Raw genomic sequence first — 15628 nt, forward strand, 5'->3', positions numbered from 1 at the left:
CCCCACTTTTGAGCCATCTCCTCCACCAGCAAAAAGCTCTGCACCATTTCTATGTATTGTACCCTGTGACTAGCCAGGAGTGCTTCTCAGAACTCCCTTGTATTTCTTCCTCTGCTCTCTAGTCTCATTAGTCACTCATTAGTATTGATTGTGCATCGTAAGTATTTTCTTATTCATACCCTCTTCTCTCTAACCCCATAGCCATTGGAACATATACCCTCCCCCAGTCTAAAGCTCCTGTCTTTATTCCATGTTACCCTGATGGTTCTTCAAGAAATCATACCTGATCAGCTCTTTCCTCTTCTCACAAGTTATCATTTGTCCCTTCTTGCCAACAGTATAAAATCCATCTGCTTGTGGCTAGCCTTGCCTTTTCTCATCCTGCAGTTACACCCTGTACTGTGGTCATGTTGAGTTCCCTCACTACCCATACTCTTTTATCTCTAGGCTATGACACTTATTTCTGCCCCTGCCTTGTATGTAGTTTCCATTCTTGTTTGCATAGGGACTAGACCCCTATTACCTCCTCTGCCCCTTTCACAAAGCACTCCCTTGCAGAATAAGGTGCCCAGCATTTATGTTTCCATAATTTTTATCATACCTGGTTATTGCATTATATTCAAATTATCTTTAAACACATCCTCTTCCTCCCTCTGTACCATGAGAACTTTAAGAGCAGAAGCTATGTCATATTCATCCCTGTATCCCTGGTACAATGTTGAACCCATAGTGAAAGGTTAGTAGGAGTTTGCAGAATGGATCATTGTCATGTCCACAGTAGCCTTACCTTTCACATTCCTGTTCTAGTAAGCTTATGAATTCATCACTCTTCTCCATGTATTCTTTGTGTTTTCTCTTTTCTTCTTCCAACTCCAGTATGGTTTGCCTATGAGATTTTTCTGCCATTAAAAGCTGTTCCAGGATTCGTCTATGAGATTCTTTATATTTTTCCATGACTTTCTCCAACTACAAAAGAAAATACATTTATAGTGTGTTAACTGCAAACCCTTCAAAATACTGCCATCTTTCATTAACTGTTTTAGAAATATCTAAGTTTTGACTAAGTAATTTAGCAGTGGGTTTCTCATCTTTTTGCTTGGTTTTTTTCTTTATCATTACTCTTGTTAATTGATACTTTTTGATGCATCTCAACACAAATGTAATCTTTCTACTGTTAACTGTTTTTTTGTTTTTTTTTTTTTTAAAGATTTTATTTATTTATTTGACAGAGAGAGATCACAAGTAGGCAGAGAGGCAGGCAGAGAGAGAGAGGAGGAAGCAGGCTCCCTGCTGAGCAGAGAGCCCGATGCGGGACTCGATCCCAGGACTCTGAGATCATGACCTGAGCCGAAGGCAGCGTCTTAACCCACTGAGCCACCCAGGCGCCCACTGTTTTTTTTTTTTTACACAGAGAAAATAATTGTTGCCTTTGTGGATATCAGAATAATTTCCCCATATCCCTTTTCTGACACTTCCTTCTCTCTTCAGAAAAACCTTGTCAGAGGAATGACATAAAGAAAGAATCTTTCATAATATTTGATTCTGAGGCAACTTAACTGCTATCCTGCCTCAGCCCTCCCTAGAGTCGGCCTCTTGGATCCTATGGTCTGTTTTTCATCATATTATGCCTCAAGGTGTTTGCATATTTTTAAAATTCTTATTAATCAATTCTTTGTTGGTTATGTAGTACTAATGTGAACAAATGTCAATACCAAGTCCTTTCTGGTTTCTGTGGCCTACTTATATCTCTATTAAGATATGATCAGCCTGTACCTGACTTATGTGTTTATCTTCCCTACTAGATTGTGAAGTCCCTGAAGGTAGGCCCTACATTGAATTTTTAACAATTCTTAGCATCTACATAAAAAAACAATGAAATCTTGCCTATTGCAACAACATGGATGAATGTAGAGAGTATAATGCTAAGCAGCATAAGTCAGTCAGAGACAAGTACCATATGATTTTACTTGCATGTATGTATGTATTTACTTGTATGTATGTATGTATTTACTTGTATGTATGTATGTATTTACTTGTATGTATGAAAAGAGTCTTTTCAACAAATGTGCTGAGAAAGCTGGAGAACTATATGCAAAAGAATGAAATTAGACCATTTTCCAACACCATACACACACACACACACACACACACACGCACAACCTCAAAATGGGTTGAAGACTTAAGGGTGAGACCTGAAACCATAAAACCCCCAGAAGAGAACACAGGCAGTGATCTCTATCTACTTGTGATCTCTGTCTACTTGTGATCTCTGTCTGTCAAATAAATAAATAAAATCTTTAAAATTAATTAATTAATTAATTAATTTGATCTTCCATTATACTCTCGTAGTGCTTTGTGGTTTTCACCATAGAAAACAACACTGTGTTTAATTGTATACTTGGCTTATGTAATCATTTGTTGTCTGTCACACAGATACTAAACACACCAACAACATTAGGCACAACTATTTTTATTCATCATCTCTCCAGTAAATATTAATTAAAAGAATAAAATGAAATTTAAAAGCTAAATTATACAATTACTTAAATAAGTACTTGGAGAATTGTGATGCTAATAGAGTATGCAGATTCTTTTATTATAATACCTTGATAAATCCAAAATATTATATTTTCCTTGCTATTTTTTTCAAGAAGAACTAAGAATATCTTGGGCAATTAACTCAGTATCTTTTTTTAAGGTAACTTCTAATATAGAACCCTAGGAATAGGAGGTTAAAACTGTTGTAGACTCTGAGTTCTTAACATCTTCCCTTTCTCTTGAAAAACCAGTCACCCCCTTTTCTCATTCCTATTCTTTGTTCTAGCTCAATGCCAATCCCAGTCTTTCATCTTAAGTCAGTATTCCTACCATGTGATGTAACTGAGAGCAGTTAGGTCTTCTAAGCTATTTTGCCTTAAGAATAGGTAAGTCCCCTTTAGTTTACTGTAGGAATGGTTGAGATTTTTACACTTTTGAAAAAGAACATTGTGAATAAATAAAAAAAAATTCAGGGTTATTAACATCCCAGGTTGGGAAAAAGTAAAAGAATAATTACTTAGCATGCAGATCCTTATTCTGCTATAACTCAGGTACAGCCATGGATGGTCTCAGTGGGAAAGCTGTCTAGGGATCCCTATTTAAAATTCTCCCTTAATATAGTTTATTCACTGGGTACTTAAATTTCTCCCATCACTTCCTAGATAGAGAAGTGGGTAGACAACTGGATTATTGGGTAGGTAGAGTTATATGGGCTTCAAGGAATGGATAGACTCATAGCTGGGGAGAGAGAAGTCTATAAGGCAGAAGTAAAAGGCAAGAGAAGAAAAGTGGACACATCATGGAAGTGGGAATGTGATAAGTGAGTATGTGTAAAGGAGTATGTATGTGTATGTTTTGTGAGAGTAATCAAAAGAGGTTGAAGTTATAAAGGGCTAAATTATGGGTAACTTTCAGGGACAGGCATTTGTAGAGAGTCAGGGTATTTTCAATTTTGCATATATGTAATAGAAATATTGTGAAACTAAAACTTTCCTCTGATTTTAGCATAGATTTGGAGTCATTCTGTTCATTTCACACCGAGGTGTTGAGGGATTGTGCCATTTGTGGAGTTTTATCACTATACAGCCAGTGATCATCAATTTGCATTTGCACTTATATAAATTGGGGAATTTGTGCCTAATGCTCCCACTATGTTGGGAGCCAGGATGCAGTCTTCACGTAATTGACTTGAATGCAGCTTCAGCTCTTCTTTCTAAAATTTGAATTAAAGTGCAAGTCAACATACTTTGGGTGGTTGCATCCTTATCCTTCAGAGAAGTAGATCCATCTGACCAAACTCCTTCGCATTTGGCAAGACAGTAGTCTTCTCTCATGAGACACCCAAGACGAGAATAGCAAGGACATTAGAGGTCAGTCCTGAGGTAGGTTGCCAGAGCTTATGTGGGGGAAATTTGTCCAAAACTTGCTTTCACTCTCTCCAGCCTTAACTCATGCTCTTAGTTGTTTCCTTTTTATAAAAATGAAAAATTGTGAAATTTTCCATTGAGGTCTCAGAGGAAAATAGAAGAATAAAATAAGGATGCCAGGGTTTCAGAAATGTCAGCAAGAAAAAGAGCAAGCAGTACTGAATCTTTGTGCAGTGGTATTAAGACTTTGCATCTTTGTTATTGTCGTTGCTGGGCACACTTGTTGGGGGAAAGATCTTTGCTGTCATTAAACTTTTGAAGGAAAAAGGATAGCACTTATCTAAAATACATGCTTTCTTAAAAAATTCCATTGCTTGGACAATTCTTTGATCATTTCCATTCATGCTCAAAATTTCTATGACAGGGGCACCTGGGTGGCTCAGTGGGTTAAGCCTCTGCCTTCCGCTCAGGTCATGATCCCAGGGTCCTGGAATCAAGTGCCGCATCACACTCTCTGCTCAGTGGGGAGCCTGTTTCCCCCCTCTCTCTCTCTGCCTGCCTCTCTGCCTGCTTGCGATCTCTCTCTCTCTTTCTCAAATGAATAAATAAAGGCTTTAAAAAAATTTTTTTTCTATGACATAGGATGCCTGGGTAGCTCAGTTGGTTAGGCAACTGCCTTTAGCTCAGGTCATGATCCTGGAGTCCAGGATCGAGTCCCACATCTGGCTCCCTGCTTGACAGAGAGTCTGCTTCTCCCTCTGATCCTCCCCCTTCTCATGCTCTCTCTGTCTCTCATTCTCTCTTTCTCTCAAATAAATAAAATCTTAAAAAAAAAAAATTCTATGTCATAATACCTCAATGTTTTCAAAGAAATTTGAGCTTTTTCTGTTTTTTATTATAGCCTGTATAGCCTTCAGGTCCCCATAATGTGCTGCCCTTGTGTGCACGTGTGTGTGTCTAAGTGTCTTTGGCTCTCAGTGTATGTAAGAGAGAGAAAATCTCTTGTATTCATCAGCTTTCAGTCTGATGTCAAGAAAGATACCTAGTGGAAACATCCCATCTATGATTTGTTCTCCTTTTCTTTCCTGTAGAACATGTCGTATTTATCTACCTTGGGTAGATTTTAAATGTGTGAGAACATAAAACTGTAAATAATCAAAAAAGAATTATATGTCGTGCTCACCTTCCAAGCCAAGTGCTTGGCTGGCTAGTAAACTTTTCCACCTTCCAGGTGCACTCCCCTAATGCGATACATACCTCATTCATTGGTTTTTCATAGATGTCCTCCTGCCAAGGGGCAGATTTTGCTTGAAAAGCATCTCGCTGGAGAGCCTCTAACACCTTTTTTGGAGTGACAAACCCATACTGAGCTTCCAGCAAAGCCAAGTCCATTTTTTCAGCCTTTAAAATGCCTATGACTTCATCTCGAGCCTGTAGGAACAAAAGCCATTTCAGAAAGCTTGCTTTATCTACCAGCATTCTCTGAAAGTGGTTCTTGAGAGCTGGTTTTTTCCTTCTATTTCAAATAAAAAATGAGGCATGTTTCTTTATAGCACCTTTTACAAAAGGCAGTTAAATTATGTCCCTCATCCTTCTTGTAATCTAATTACACATTAATAATATTTTAAATGTGAGCACTATACAACATTGGGGGAACCCCACATTTTTTATTGTTTGACAAGTAGATAACATGGTACCCTTTAAATGGACTGACATTTGCATTTTGGGGGGTAGGAAATAAGACTTTCCTATATGTGTAGTAACTGTTTCTTGTTTTTTATGTGAGTTAATAATGCTAGAGCAAGTCGAGTAGCCAATTTACATGGGGTATAAAAGTGCCTCTTGTTATTTAAGCCAATCTCGAAGTCATTGTTACTCATACCTGCCTGTGCACTGAATCTCATGAGCAGCACGGGCAGAGGATGTGATCTTTCACATGATGGTTGCCAGTTGCGTGTCATAATGACAGCCCTTTCAGATATGATTAATTGCCCTTTCGGTTGGCATAAGAAAATTCTGTATTTGTGTACTTTCTTTCATGTACATACAGGTAGAACCATAAACAATCTATTTCCATGGCAGCATATACCCCAAATTCACAAGCAGCCTTCTCTTTGAACATGGGGATAATTCTAACCCAGCTGACCTGAAGTTCTCCTTCCAGAATGCTCAGAAGAAATAAAAGATCGTCTCTTGAGAGGTCTTCTCCATGGTGACCGACACCACCGTGTGACTTAGGACAGGAAAGAATTGCATCTGACTCATTGGTGGGGTCTTTGTCTTGCTGTCTCTGCTTCATGTCCTCAGGTCCTTGGAAATCATGGTCTTTACTATGTCTTGGAAATTGCTTTAGGGCTGAGCCCTCTGTGTCACTGCTTCTGGAACGCATTCTTTAAAGCCTGGAAAGAAGGAAAACAGTGTGTACCTCTTAATGGAAGTAGAGTTTTAATAAGGGCACCTATTACTGCTTTAACAGGTCTGCACTCTTGCTGTATTTGCTGCAGCCAAAGACTCAATCTTTCTGAAGTCTACAGCAGAGAACAGCATTAGTAGATTCATAAATCACAGTTTTATTTACACTTCTGTTTTTTTTTTTAAATAAAAATTTTAAAAAAGGTGTTCTGCTTTGACTAAGGCCACTTATGTCCATGGGTAAACAGACTATATTTGAACTTCATTCACCAAGTATTTCATGTCAGGGATCCAGGTCATACCTCTGACCAACGCCTAAGTGTTTACTTGAGTTAAGATGTACTTAAAGTAATTGTAAAATGGCAAACTTGCTAATTGTTCCAAATTTCTGCAGATTCATGTTATAGTTTTTCCTTTGGAAGTTTAAAAATTTTTTGGAGGGCGCCTGGGTGGCTCAGTGGGTTGGGCCGCTGCCTTCGGCTCAGGTCATGATCTCAGGGTCCTGGGATCGAGTCCCGCATCAGGCTCTCTGCTCAGCAAGGAGCCTGCTTCCCTCTCTCTCTCTCTCTGCCTGCCTCTCCGACTACTTGTGATTTCTCTCTGTCAAATAAATAAATAAAATCTTTAAAAAAAAAAAGTTTTGGAATTTCTTAGTCTTTGGTGCTTTAAAACAGAAACATCAGAATTACTGCTAGAAAATACTTTGGATTACTTTGTTTTGACAACAAAGTCTAATATTAAAGGAATGAAGGGTTGGTCCCTGGCTGTATCCCTGACATTCTGCTAAAATTCCAGATCTGTCCTTGGATACATCAAGATTTTATAGTTAGGACACTCATCTCCAAAATAGGGACAATCCTGCCTATTAAAATAATTAAAATAAATTCATATTTAAGGGATACATTAGCTTATATCTGATTATATAATTACCCAAATTAATTTATAATAGCAAGAAAAATTGTTTCACCTTTGAGATTTTTAATGAAAAGACAAATGTTAATTGAGCTTATAGTCTTCTTCAATGATGTATGTATTATTAATTTTAATCCTAAAACCTTGAAACTTTTATCATCTTAGTGAAGTGCTTTTGGGTTATAATAAGATTTTTCCCCGTACATTCTATAATAATATTTCTTTAAAAAAATATATCTGGGACACTTGACTAGCTCAGTCAGCAGAATGTGGGACTTGATCTTGGAGTTGTGAGTTCAAGCCCCATATTGGGTAAAGAGATTATTTAAAAATTTTAAAAATATATGTATATTTTTAAAAATAGTATTTCTTTAAGGATCTGTAAAACCAAAGCATACAGAAAAGTGTGGGAAGTATAATGAACCATTACATGCTACCACACAAATTCATAAAGTGTTAGTTTACTATATACATTAGAAAATGATTTTTTAATGTAAGTATTATAGACACAGTTGAAGCTCTGTGTTTCTCTCTTCCTTAAACTATTCTCTATGCTTCCCACCCCAAAAGTAACCATCTTGAATTTGGTATGTATATTCCCTTAAGACGTTTTATACTTTTGTTTGAACGTGTGTATACATACTGAGCAATATATAGTATTGCTTTGTGTACTTTCAAACCTTATGTAAATAGCATATTTTTTGTGTGTTGCTGAAACATGCTTTTTCACTCTGTGTTTTCTAGATTCTTCCTTGTTCTATTTTATTTTAGTTTATATATTTTGATTGCTATACAGTATTTCATTACGTGAATAGTCCACCATTTACTTACACATTTTACTGTCAGTAGTTATTTAAATAGTTTACTTTTTTTTTTCAGTATTAGAAAAAATGCTGCAATGAACATCACTATTTTTTTCCTGTGTGCATGCATTTCTCTGGAAATATTCTTTAGGAGTGGGATGTTAGGGCTGCGGAACGTGTGTTCTCTCAGCATTACTAGGGATTATTGCTCCTCTAAGTGGAATACCAACTCTGATACAGTAGGGTATCAGAGTTCTCATTGCTCCATATCTTCATCAGCAATTCCTATTACTGAATTTACAGTTTTTCCCATTTTGATAAATGAAATGGTATCTGACTTTTTAATTTGTATCGTATAATTTTCAGTGTGATGGGCATCTTTCCTTGTGTTGAAAGGCCATTTGGATTTCTTCATATTGCTTGTTCATGATCTTTGCTCATTTTTCTTTTGTGTTAGTTGTCTCATAGATTTGTAGAAATTCATATTGTATATAATTACCATTTTGTTAATTATATGTTTTGCTATTATCTTTTCTGGTCTGTAGCTTGCATTTTCACTTTATTTATTGTATTTTATGATATAGAAATTTTAAATTTCAATTTAATCAAATGTATCAATTTTTAGTTTTTCTTTTCTTATAATTTGCATTAGAAACCAAAACTTGATCAGTGACAGTACAAAAGAGTGCAAAAGACCATGGACTCTAGGACCATACTGCCTAAGTTCAGATCCCTACTCCATTATTAATTTGCTGTAAAACTTTGGGCAAGTTACTTAATAGCTCTGTGCTTCACTTTTCTCATCTATAACATGGGAATGATAGTAGTAGAATATTTGTAACCTAAAGCTACTGTGAAGATTACATGTCAGCACATGTCAATGTTTGCAACGTGCCTCATATAAAATTAGCACTCTAAATAAACATTACTTTTATTAATATTATTATTAACTTTATTTTTATTCCCAAAAATTATTCAGTGAGTCTATATTACCTTTATAGTTAGGAAAAAAATTCAATGAATAAAATTTTTTTTAAAAAGTGGGGGGGGGAATTCAAGAAGAAAAGCCAAGTTTATTTGATTATCTCTTTCATTTAATGAAATATGAGGTGTGAGTGCTGAAGGAAAAAAAAAGAGATTAAAAGAATAGCTTTGTGTCTTGGTTAGGTACTCTGTTTAAGAAGTGTTTCTCACCAGGGGCACCTGAGTGGCTCAGTCAATTAGGCATCCAACTTTTGGTTTTGACTCAGGCCACGATCCCAGGGTAGTGGGATCAAGCCCCATGTCAGGCTTCACACTTAGTGGGGAGTATGCTTGAGGATTCTCTCTCCCTCTCCTGATGCCCCTCCCCCAACTCAAGTGCACACACTCACTTTCTCTCTCTCTCTCTCTCAGATCAATAAATAAATCTTAAAAAGAGAGGGAGAGAGGGAAGTGATTCTCAACAGCCCCAGTTTGCTGGCACCACTTGAGAGCCCTGTTGGAATACTTTACAAACCTTGAGGACTTCTGAGCCAGCCAGCTAGGCTTTGTTCATCCCTCTACCTGTACTCTACCAGTCATTTATTGAAAGTCCACTGTGTGTTATGTACTAAGTTGGTTATTTATGATGTGGCTTCCTTACTTCCCTTATTACAAATGATACACTTTTACTTGAAATATTTCTAGAAATAGTTCCTAAAACTGGGGTTATGAGAAGTGCAATGAACTAGACAGAAGACTAATGAAAAAAGAGTTCAGTCACAAATCAGTTGTGGGACTTAGTCAAATCATTGATCCTCTGTGAGCCCGGTGTCCCTAGTTGTGAAGTGAGGGAAATAGGGAGGTGTCTCCCTTTCTGATTTGATATATAATAATTCTTGCCAGTGTGCCTTTCAATTGTATAGTATTATCTATAGGCTATCAATAGTATATTAAGAAGAAATGGATTTGTGGATTTTTACCTTACATAAATCCACAGAAATCTAAATGCTTCATGTGGATGTGCAGTAAACCAGGTCTGATGATTACCACCAAGAAAGAGGTTATAGTTAGAAGACAATTCTTAAGGAAATAATCCTTATTTAATTTTCAGTAATAATTTTTCAGCTGTAATAATTTTCAGCTGAGAATTGTTTTTTTAAGTTTGCACAGCTAGTAACTGGCAGAACTGTGATTTGAATCCATGTACCCTGGCTCCAGAAACTGTACTAAAAATCGTGCCATAATGCCATATGCTGTACTGCCAAAGACACACAGTTACAGACACCTTGTCCAGAATGAATATAAACACCCTATCTGAAACATGCTTATAACCTTGCTAAGTGATTACAGTATAGGTGAACAGTGATCTGTGATAGTAGTTATCACAGATTCTTCTCTATATAGTCAAGGAGGAATTCATTTATTTGAGAAAAGCAAAGCATAGAGAAGTATATTTTTTGTGTAGGGATGGAAGGTTGAAGATCTGTGGGAGATATGACTATGGAAAACCCCATTATATGTATTTTTATGTATACATTAATAATGTTTATATACTAGCATATTAATATATGCTATATACCTTATGAAAACATGTATATAATGTATAGTATAAAAACATTCAAAAATGAAAAATATTAATTAAAAAATATTATATCTAATTATTTTTTCCTACTCTGTGGGATTATCTTGAACATTCTAGGAAGACCCTTTCTCTGTCCTGTAGGAATAATGGTAGGTTCTTAATACAGATATATTTAATACAGATAACTATTGTGCTAACTTCAACAGCACATATACTAAAAAATTGATAAAATAGATCATTATTAAGTGCTACTTTATTTATAGATATATTCACACTTAAAGGACAGGACCACCCATATCTTCTGTCTCATATTATTGATCTCCATTTAGGTCTCCCATAGGGTATCTGACTTGATGCTTCATATATAGTGGGTATTTCACAAGATGACTAGTTTCTTCTTCTGCTTTGTGGCCTACCTCAAAACTTAGGTAATGGCTAAATGATAAGTTAAAAATTCTGTGGTTCATTCTGCAACTCACGTCATCTTGCAGCTCAGCTGGGCCTCGATGGTATAAGATGGGCTTATTCACATTTCTGTCTGTCAGCTAGCTGGGCTAGACCTCAGCTGGGTCGTCTTATCTCTGCTCCACATGGGCTCTCAGCCTCTGGTAGGCTAGACAAGGCTTCCCCACATGGTGGTCTCAGAGCATCATTCCAAAATTACGAGAGCTGAATTTTTAAGACCTTATTTTTGTTGTCAAGAGAACGTCACAAGGCCAACCCCCATTCAAGAAGTGGAGTCAGAGATTTCACCTCTTGATGGTTGGAGCTGCAAGGTCACATTGCAGAGGAACAGGGTTGGAAAGAGTTAACTCTAGCCATTTTATTTTTAAACTGTAGGTCTACCACACTTACAGATTCAGGTTTCTATGAAAATTGAATAAATGTTTAGTGTTTTGTTTTGTTTTGTTGTTGTTTTTAAGTAGGCTCCACATTGCATGGAGCCTGACATGGGGCTTGAATTCACAACCCTGATACCAAGACCTGAGCTTGAGATCAAGAGTCTAAAGCTTAGGGCGCCTGGGTGGCTCAGTGGGTTAAACCTCTGCCTTCAGCTCGGGTCATGATCTCGGGGTCCTGGGATCAAGCTCCACATCAGGCTCTCTCTGCTCAGCGGGGAGCATGCTTCCCCCTCTCTCTCTGCCTGTGTCTCTGCCTCCTTGTGATCTCTCTCTCTGTCAAATAAATAAATAAAATTTAAAAAAAAAAAAAAAAGAGTCTAAAGCTTAACCAACTGAGCCACCCAGATGCCCCTAAATGTTTAGTTGAAAAGGGGTGAAATATATTTTGGTTTTACTTCTTTTAGTTTCTTGGAAGCTTAAGGTTTTGTTGAGGGTTTTAATGATTTCTATGATGCATTCCTGTGCTTTCTCTTACCCACATATTCATATGTAGAACAGTAGCCCTTTTTTATTAAAATATTTTATTTATTTGAGAGAAAGAGAGTGTGTATGAGCATGAGTGGGGGTGCGGGGTTAGAGGGTAAGGCACAAGCAGACTCCCCACTGAACAAGGAGCCCAGGGCTTAATGCCAGGACCCTGAGATCATGATCTGAGCCAAAGCCAGACACTTAACCTACTGAGCCACCCAGGTACCCCAACAGTAGCCTATTGATAAGAATCAACTTGTGTTCTGCTGCTAATCAATAAGGATTCCTCTGGATTAATTTTATCCAAGGTTTGCCTTCCAGAATTCCAAGATAATGTAAGCTTCTATTTAGAAGAATAGTTTAATAAGCATTTCTCATAAGACCCCTTTGAGTTAAAAGGCAAGCCAACCTGCTGCAGAAAACTTGAATGAAACTCTATATACATCACAGCTTCCCTTGCCTCACTTTTTAAAAAGGTGGGTTTGGTGAAATCTTCCAAGAAACCACAAGTGCTCTGGCAATGATGATATTTGTAAGTGATAAAAAGGAATGACCTAAAATATGTTGATACTTTGCTTATTCTTTTTTAAAGTGATTAGAGTTTTTCGAAGACTGCTAATCCTCTTTGGGGGCTGGGATTGGTGGCATAAACATTCTTGATGACATGCACATTGTATTTGTGAACAGATCCATCGTGTGCAGACTTCTGGTCTACTGAGGTGTTATATGTCTCTGCATGTTTACAGTGGTGGAGTTTCCTTGCCCTTGTGCCAACAACCACAAAATGATCAGTAATGAGAAGTAATTAAGTATGGAGAGGAAGAAAACAAAGACGTGAATTTCATGATACTTCATGCTTTGTATTATCAGTGACTTCATTGTTTCTCTTGGCAAAATTTTAATGCATCTGTGTCTGGCCCAGGGGTGTGTACTGAGGAAAAGAAAAATTTTGTTATAGCAACAGTGGTTTGGGATTTTCAGGTTAACCCTCCCCCCCGCCTCAAAAAAAAAGAATGGAAAGTTGCTTTTATTTATACCAAATAATGATGCCTTGCTCTTTTCATAAAGTGCTAGCAGTAACATTAAGTCTAGTGGTTTTTGAAAGAGAAATCTTGCTTAGTTGTCAGTTTAACACAGCCCAGTGCATTATCTATAACTAACATAGCCATAGAATGGCAGCCCTCAGGAGTGTAAGAAATTGATAGACTGGGATTCAGGAAACCTGGCTTCTGATCTCAGCTCTGCCAGGCTGTGGGTTGTCACTTATAAATGAGGATATTCAGCTAGGCTGTGGGTTGTCACTTATAAATGAGGATATTCAGCTAGGTCAGTCCTAAAAGATCATTCAGGATGGAACAAGGACCGGGGCTTCTTTCCCTTGACTTCTGTCTTGTTCCACACCCCCTAACAAATCCCCTGACAGTAGGATTCAGGCTTGAGACTAGATGATCTCTGAGGTCCTGGGGCTTCCCACTTTAGAATTCTGTGATTCTCTGTTGTCTTGTATCTATGGATACAAATACAGTTCATTTGGCCGTGAGAAGCAGATTCTGTTTTGTTTTCCTATGTGGTGACCTCGGTCAGTTTTTCTTGGGTTTAAGCTGGTTGAAATGATGGTGGATCTTTGGTAAGGGTGTGTCCATGCAGGAGAAGGACAAGTAAAGAATTTGAAGCTATTTACTTAATTTAGTTAAGGAAATAGCCAAATGTAAATAGTGGCCTATTCAACCTCTAATACATACAAACTTCAAGCCAACTCCTTATTATAAAAGTTAAGTTTTCTTAATCATTCTTTACTAATTTTATATATCAAAAATTGCTTACTGTACATAATTGGGTACTATTAAGACAATTTTATTCTCCATGTACCTGTTTATTTTCCTTTTTGAATGTTGGAAAAGAGGATATTTTACTTGTATAAAGGAACCTGGGAAAGTCTCAATGAAAGAAATTGGTTTTGGTTTTGTTTACTTATTAATGATACTGAATGAGCTGATCAAAACTCCAATTTAGGGAAGAAAATAATAGTAATAGCGATAGCTTACATTTATTCAGTACTTATTAAATATAGGCCTGTTCTAAATGCTTTACTTTTATTAACTCATTTAGTCTTCACAAAACTGTTATTCATCCTTATTTTACAGAGGAGAAGATTGAGGCTTAAAACTGTTAATAATTTGTTGAAGCTCATACTACTAAAAAGTGGCACATCCTAACTTGGGCAGCCTGGATCCAAAGTGTCCAGTAAATTGCTATGCTCTATCTATTTAGGATCTTATAAGAAGACATACATAGTTAAGAAAAAATACTCATCCAACATTAAGTTATTCACAAACATTAATGGAGTACCCACTATTCAGGTATTGTGCTAGGTGATTTGTTCTAGCTTATTTTTATACCTGAGTGCGGCATAGGCATAGCATAATAGAAGGAATCTGAGATTGTGGAATTTACATAGATCTGGGCTTAAATCACAACTCCAATATGTTAGCGCTGTGGCCTTCGATCACACGTGGTTAGTAAACCTCCCCAAGGCTTCAAGTATAAAATGGAAGTAAGGGTACCTGTTATGATAGATTTATTAGTCATGCTTTTTGAGCAAAGGCCCTCTGTTTATGTCTGTATCCCTAGCGCCCAACAGATTTGGACATCAGCAGGCTTTCAGTGAACGATTGAATCATGCAGTCAGCAGAGCTGATTGGCTCTTAGTAGGAACTGCTTCATTGTAAAGCTGATTCATCTGGCTAAAAAGTTAGAAAAACAGTTTCAGGTGTACCCCATTTTATTGCTTTTCACTTATTGTGCTTTGCAGGTACTGCACTTTATACAGGTTGAAGGTTTGTGGCACCTCTGTTGAAAAAGTCTGTTGGCACCATTTTTCCAATAGCATTTAATCACTTTATGTCTCATGGCCACATTTTGGTAATTCTTACAGTATTTCAGGCCTTTTCATAACTGTTTTGTTATTATGGTGATCTGTGGTCAGTGCTCTTTGACATTAATATGGTAATTATTTGGGGGCAGCACTAACCACACCCACTTAAGATGAACTCAGTCAATGTATGTTGTGTGTGTCCTGACTGCACCACCAAACAGCCATTTTTCTGTCTCCCTGTTCTCAGGTCTCCCTATTCTCTAATCCACAGTATTGAAATTAATCCAATTAGTAACCCTGTAATGGCTTCTGAGTGTTCAAGTGAAAGGAAGTGTTGCACATACCTCTATAGAATGATTAAGCTTAGTGAGGAATGTTGCAAGCTGAAAGGCTGACCCCTGTGCCAAACATTCAAGTTGTGAATGCAAAAGGAAAGTTCGTGAAGGAAATTTAAAGTGCCACTCCAGTGAATACATGAATTGGTAGGAAAGCAAAACAGCCATATTACTGGTATGGAGAAAGTTTTAGTGGTCTAGATAGAAGATCACGCCAGCCAAAACCTTCCCATGAGTCAAAACCTAATCCAGAAAAAGACCCTAACTTGTTTTAATTATATAAAGACTAAGAGAGGTAAGGAAGCTGCAGAAGAAAAGTTGGAAGTTGGTAGATGTTGGTTCATGAGGTTTAAGGAAAGAAGCCATCTCCATAATATAAAAGTGCCAAGTGAAGCAACAAGTTGTCCAGACCTAGCTAAGATTACTAATGAAGGTGGCTACAGTAAACAATAGATTTCCAGTGGAGATGAA

The 15628-nt window shown here is 37.2% G+C and overlaps 2 protein-coding genes across 4 annotated transcripts in view; one reads left to right on the plus strand and one right to left on the minus strand.

Moving 5' to 3' along the window:
- The window catches only part of FILIP1L (filamin A interacting protein 1 like), a 113601-nt gene extending 107307 nt beyond the window's left edge, over positions 1–6294 (minus strand). Inside the window, exons 1-3 of one of the 2 annotated variants that reach the window (XM_044251208.1) lie at positions 6052–6294; positions 5163–5336; positions 788–966 (exon numbers count right to left, since the gene is read on the minus strand). In XM_044251208.1, the coding sequence (XP_044107143.1) occupies positions 788–966; positions 5163–5336; positions 6052–6294 (596 nt within the window). Of the gene's footprint in view, positions 1–787; positions 967–5162; positions 5337–6051 lie in introns of those variants that run through there. The other variant, XM_044251206.1, reaches the window with a different exon arrangement.
- Positions 1–15628, plus strand: part of CMSS1 (cms1 ribosomal small subunit homolog) — a 389957-nt gene that overhangs the window by 115108 nt on the left and 259221 nt on the right. The gene's annotated exons all lie outside the window — the stretch shown is intronic.

The sequence above is a fragment of the Neovison vison genome, chromosome 6 (genome assembly GCF_020171115.1).
Source record: "Neovison vison isolate M4711 chromosome 6, ASM_NN_V1, whole genome shotgun sequence".
NCBI classification, from domain to species: domain Eukaryota; kingdom Metazoa; phylum Chordata; class Mammalia; order Carnivora; family Mustelidae; genus Neogale; species Neogale vison.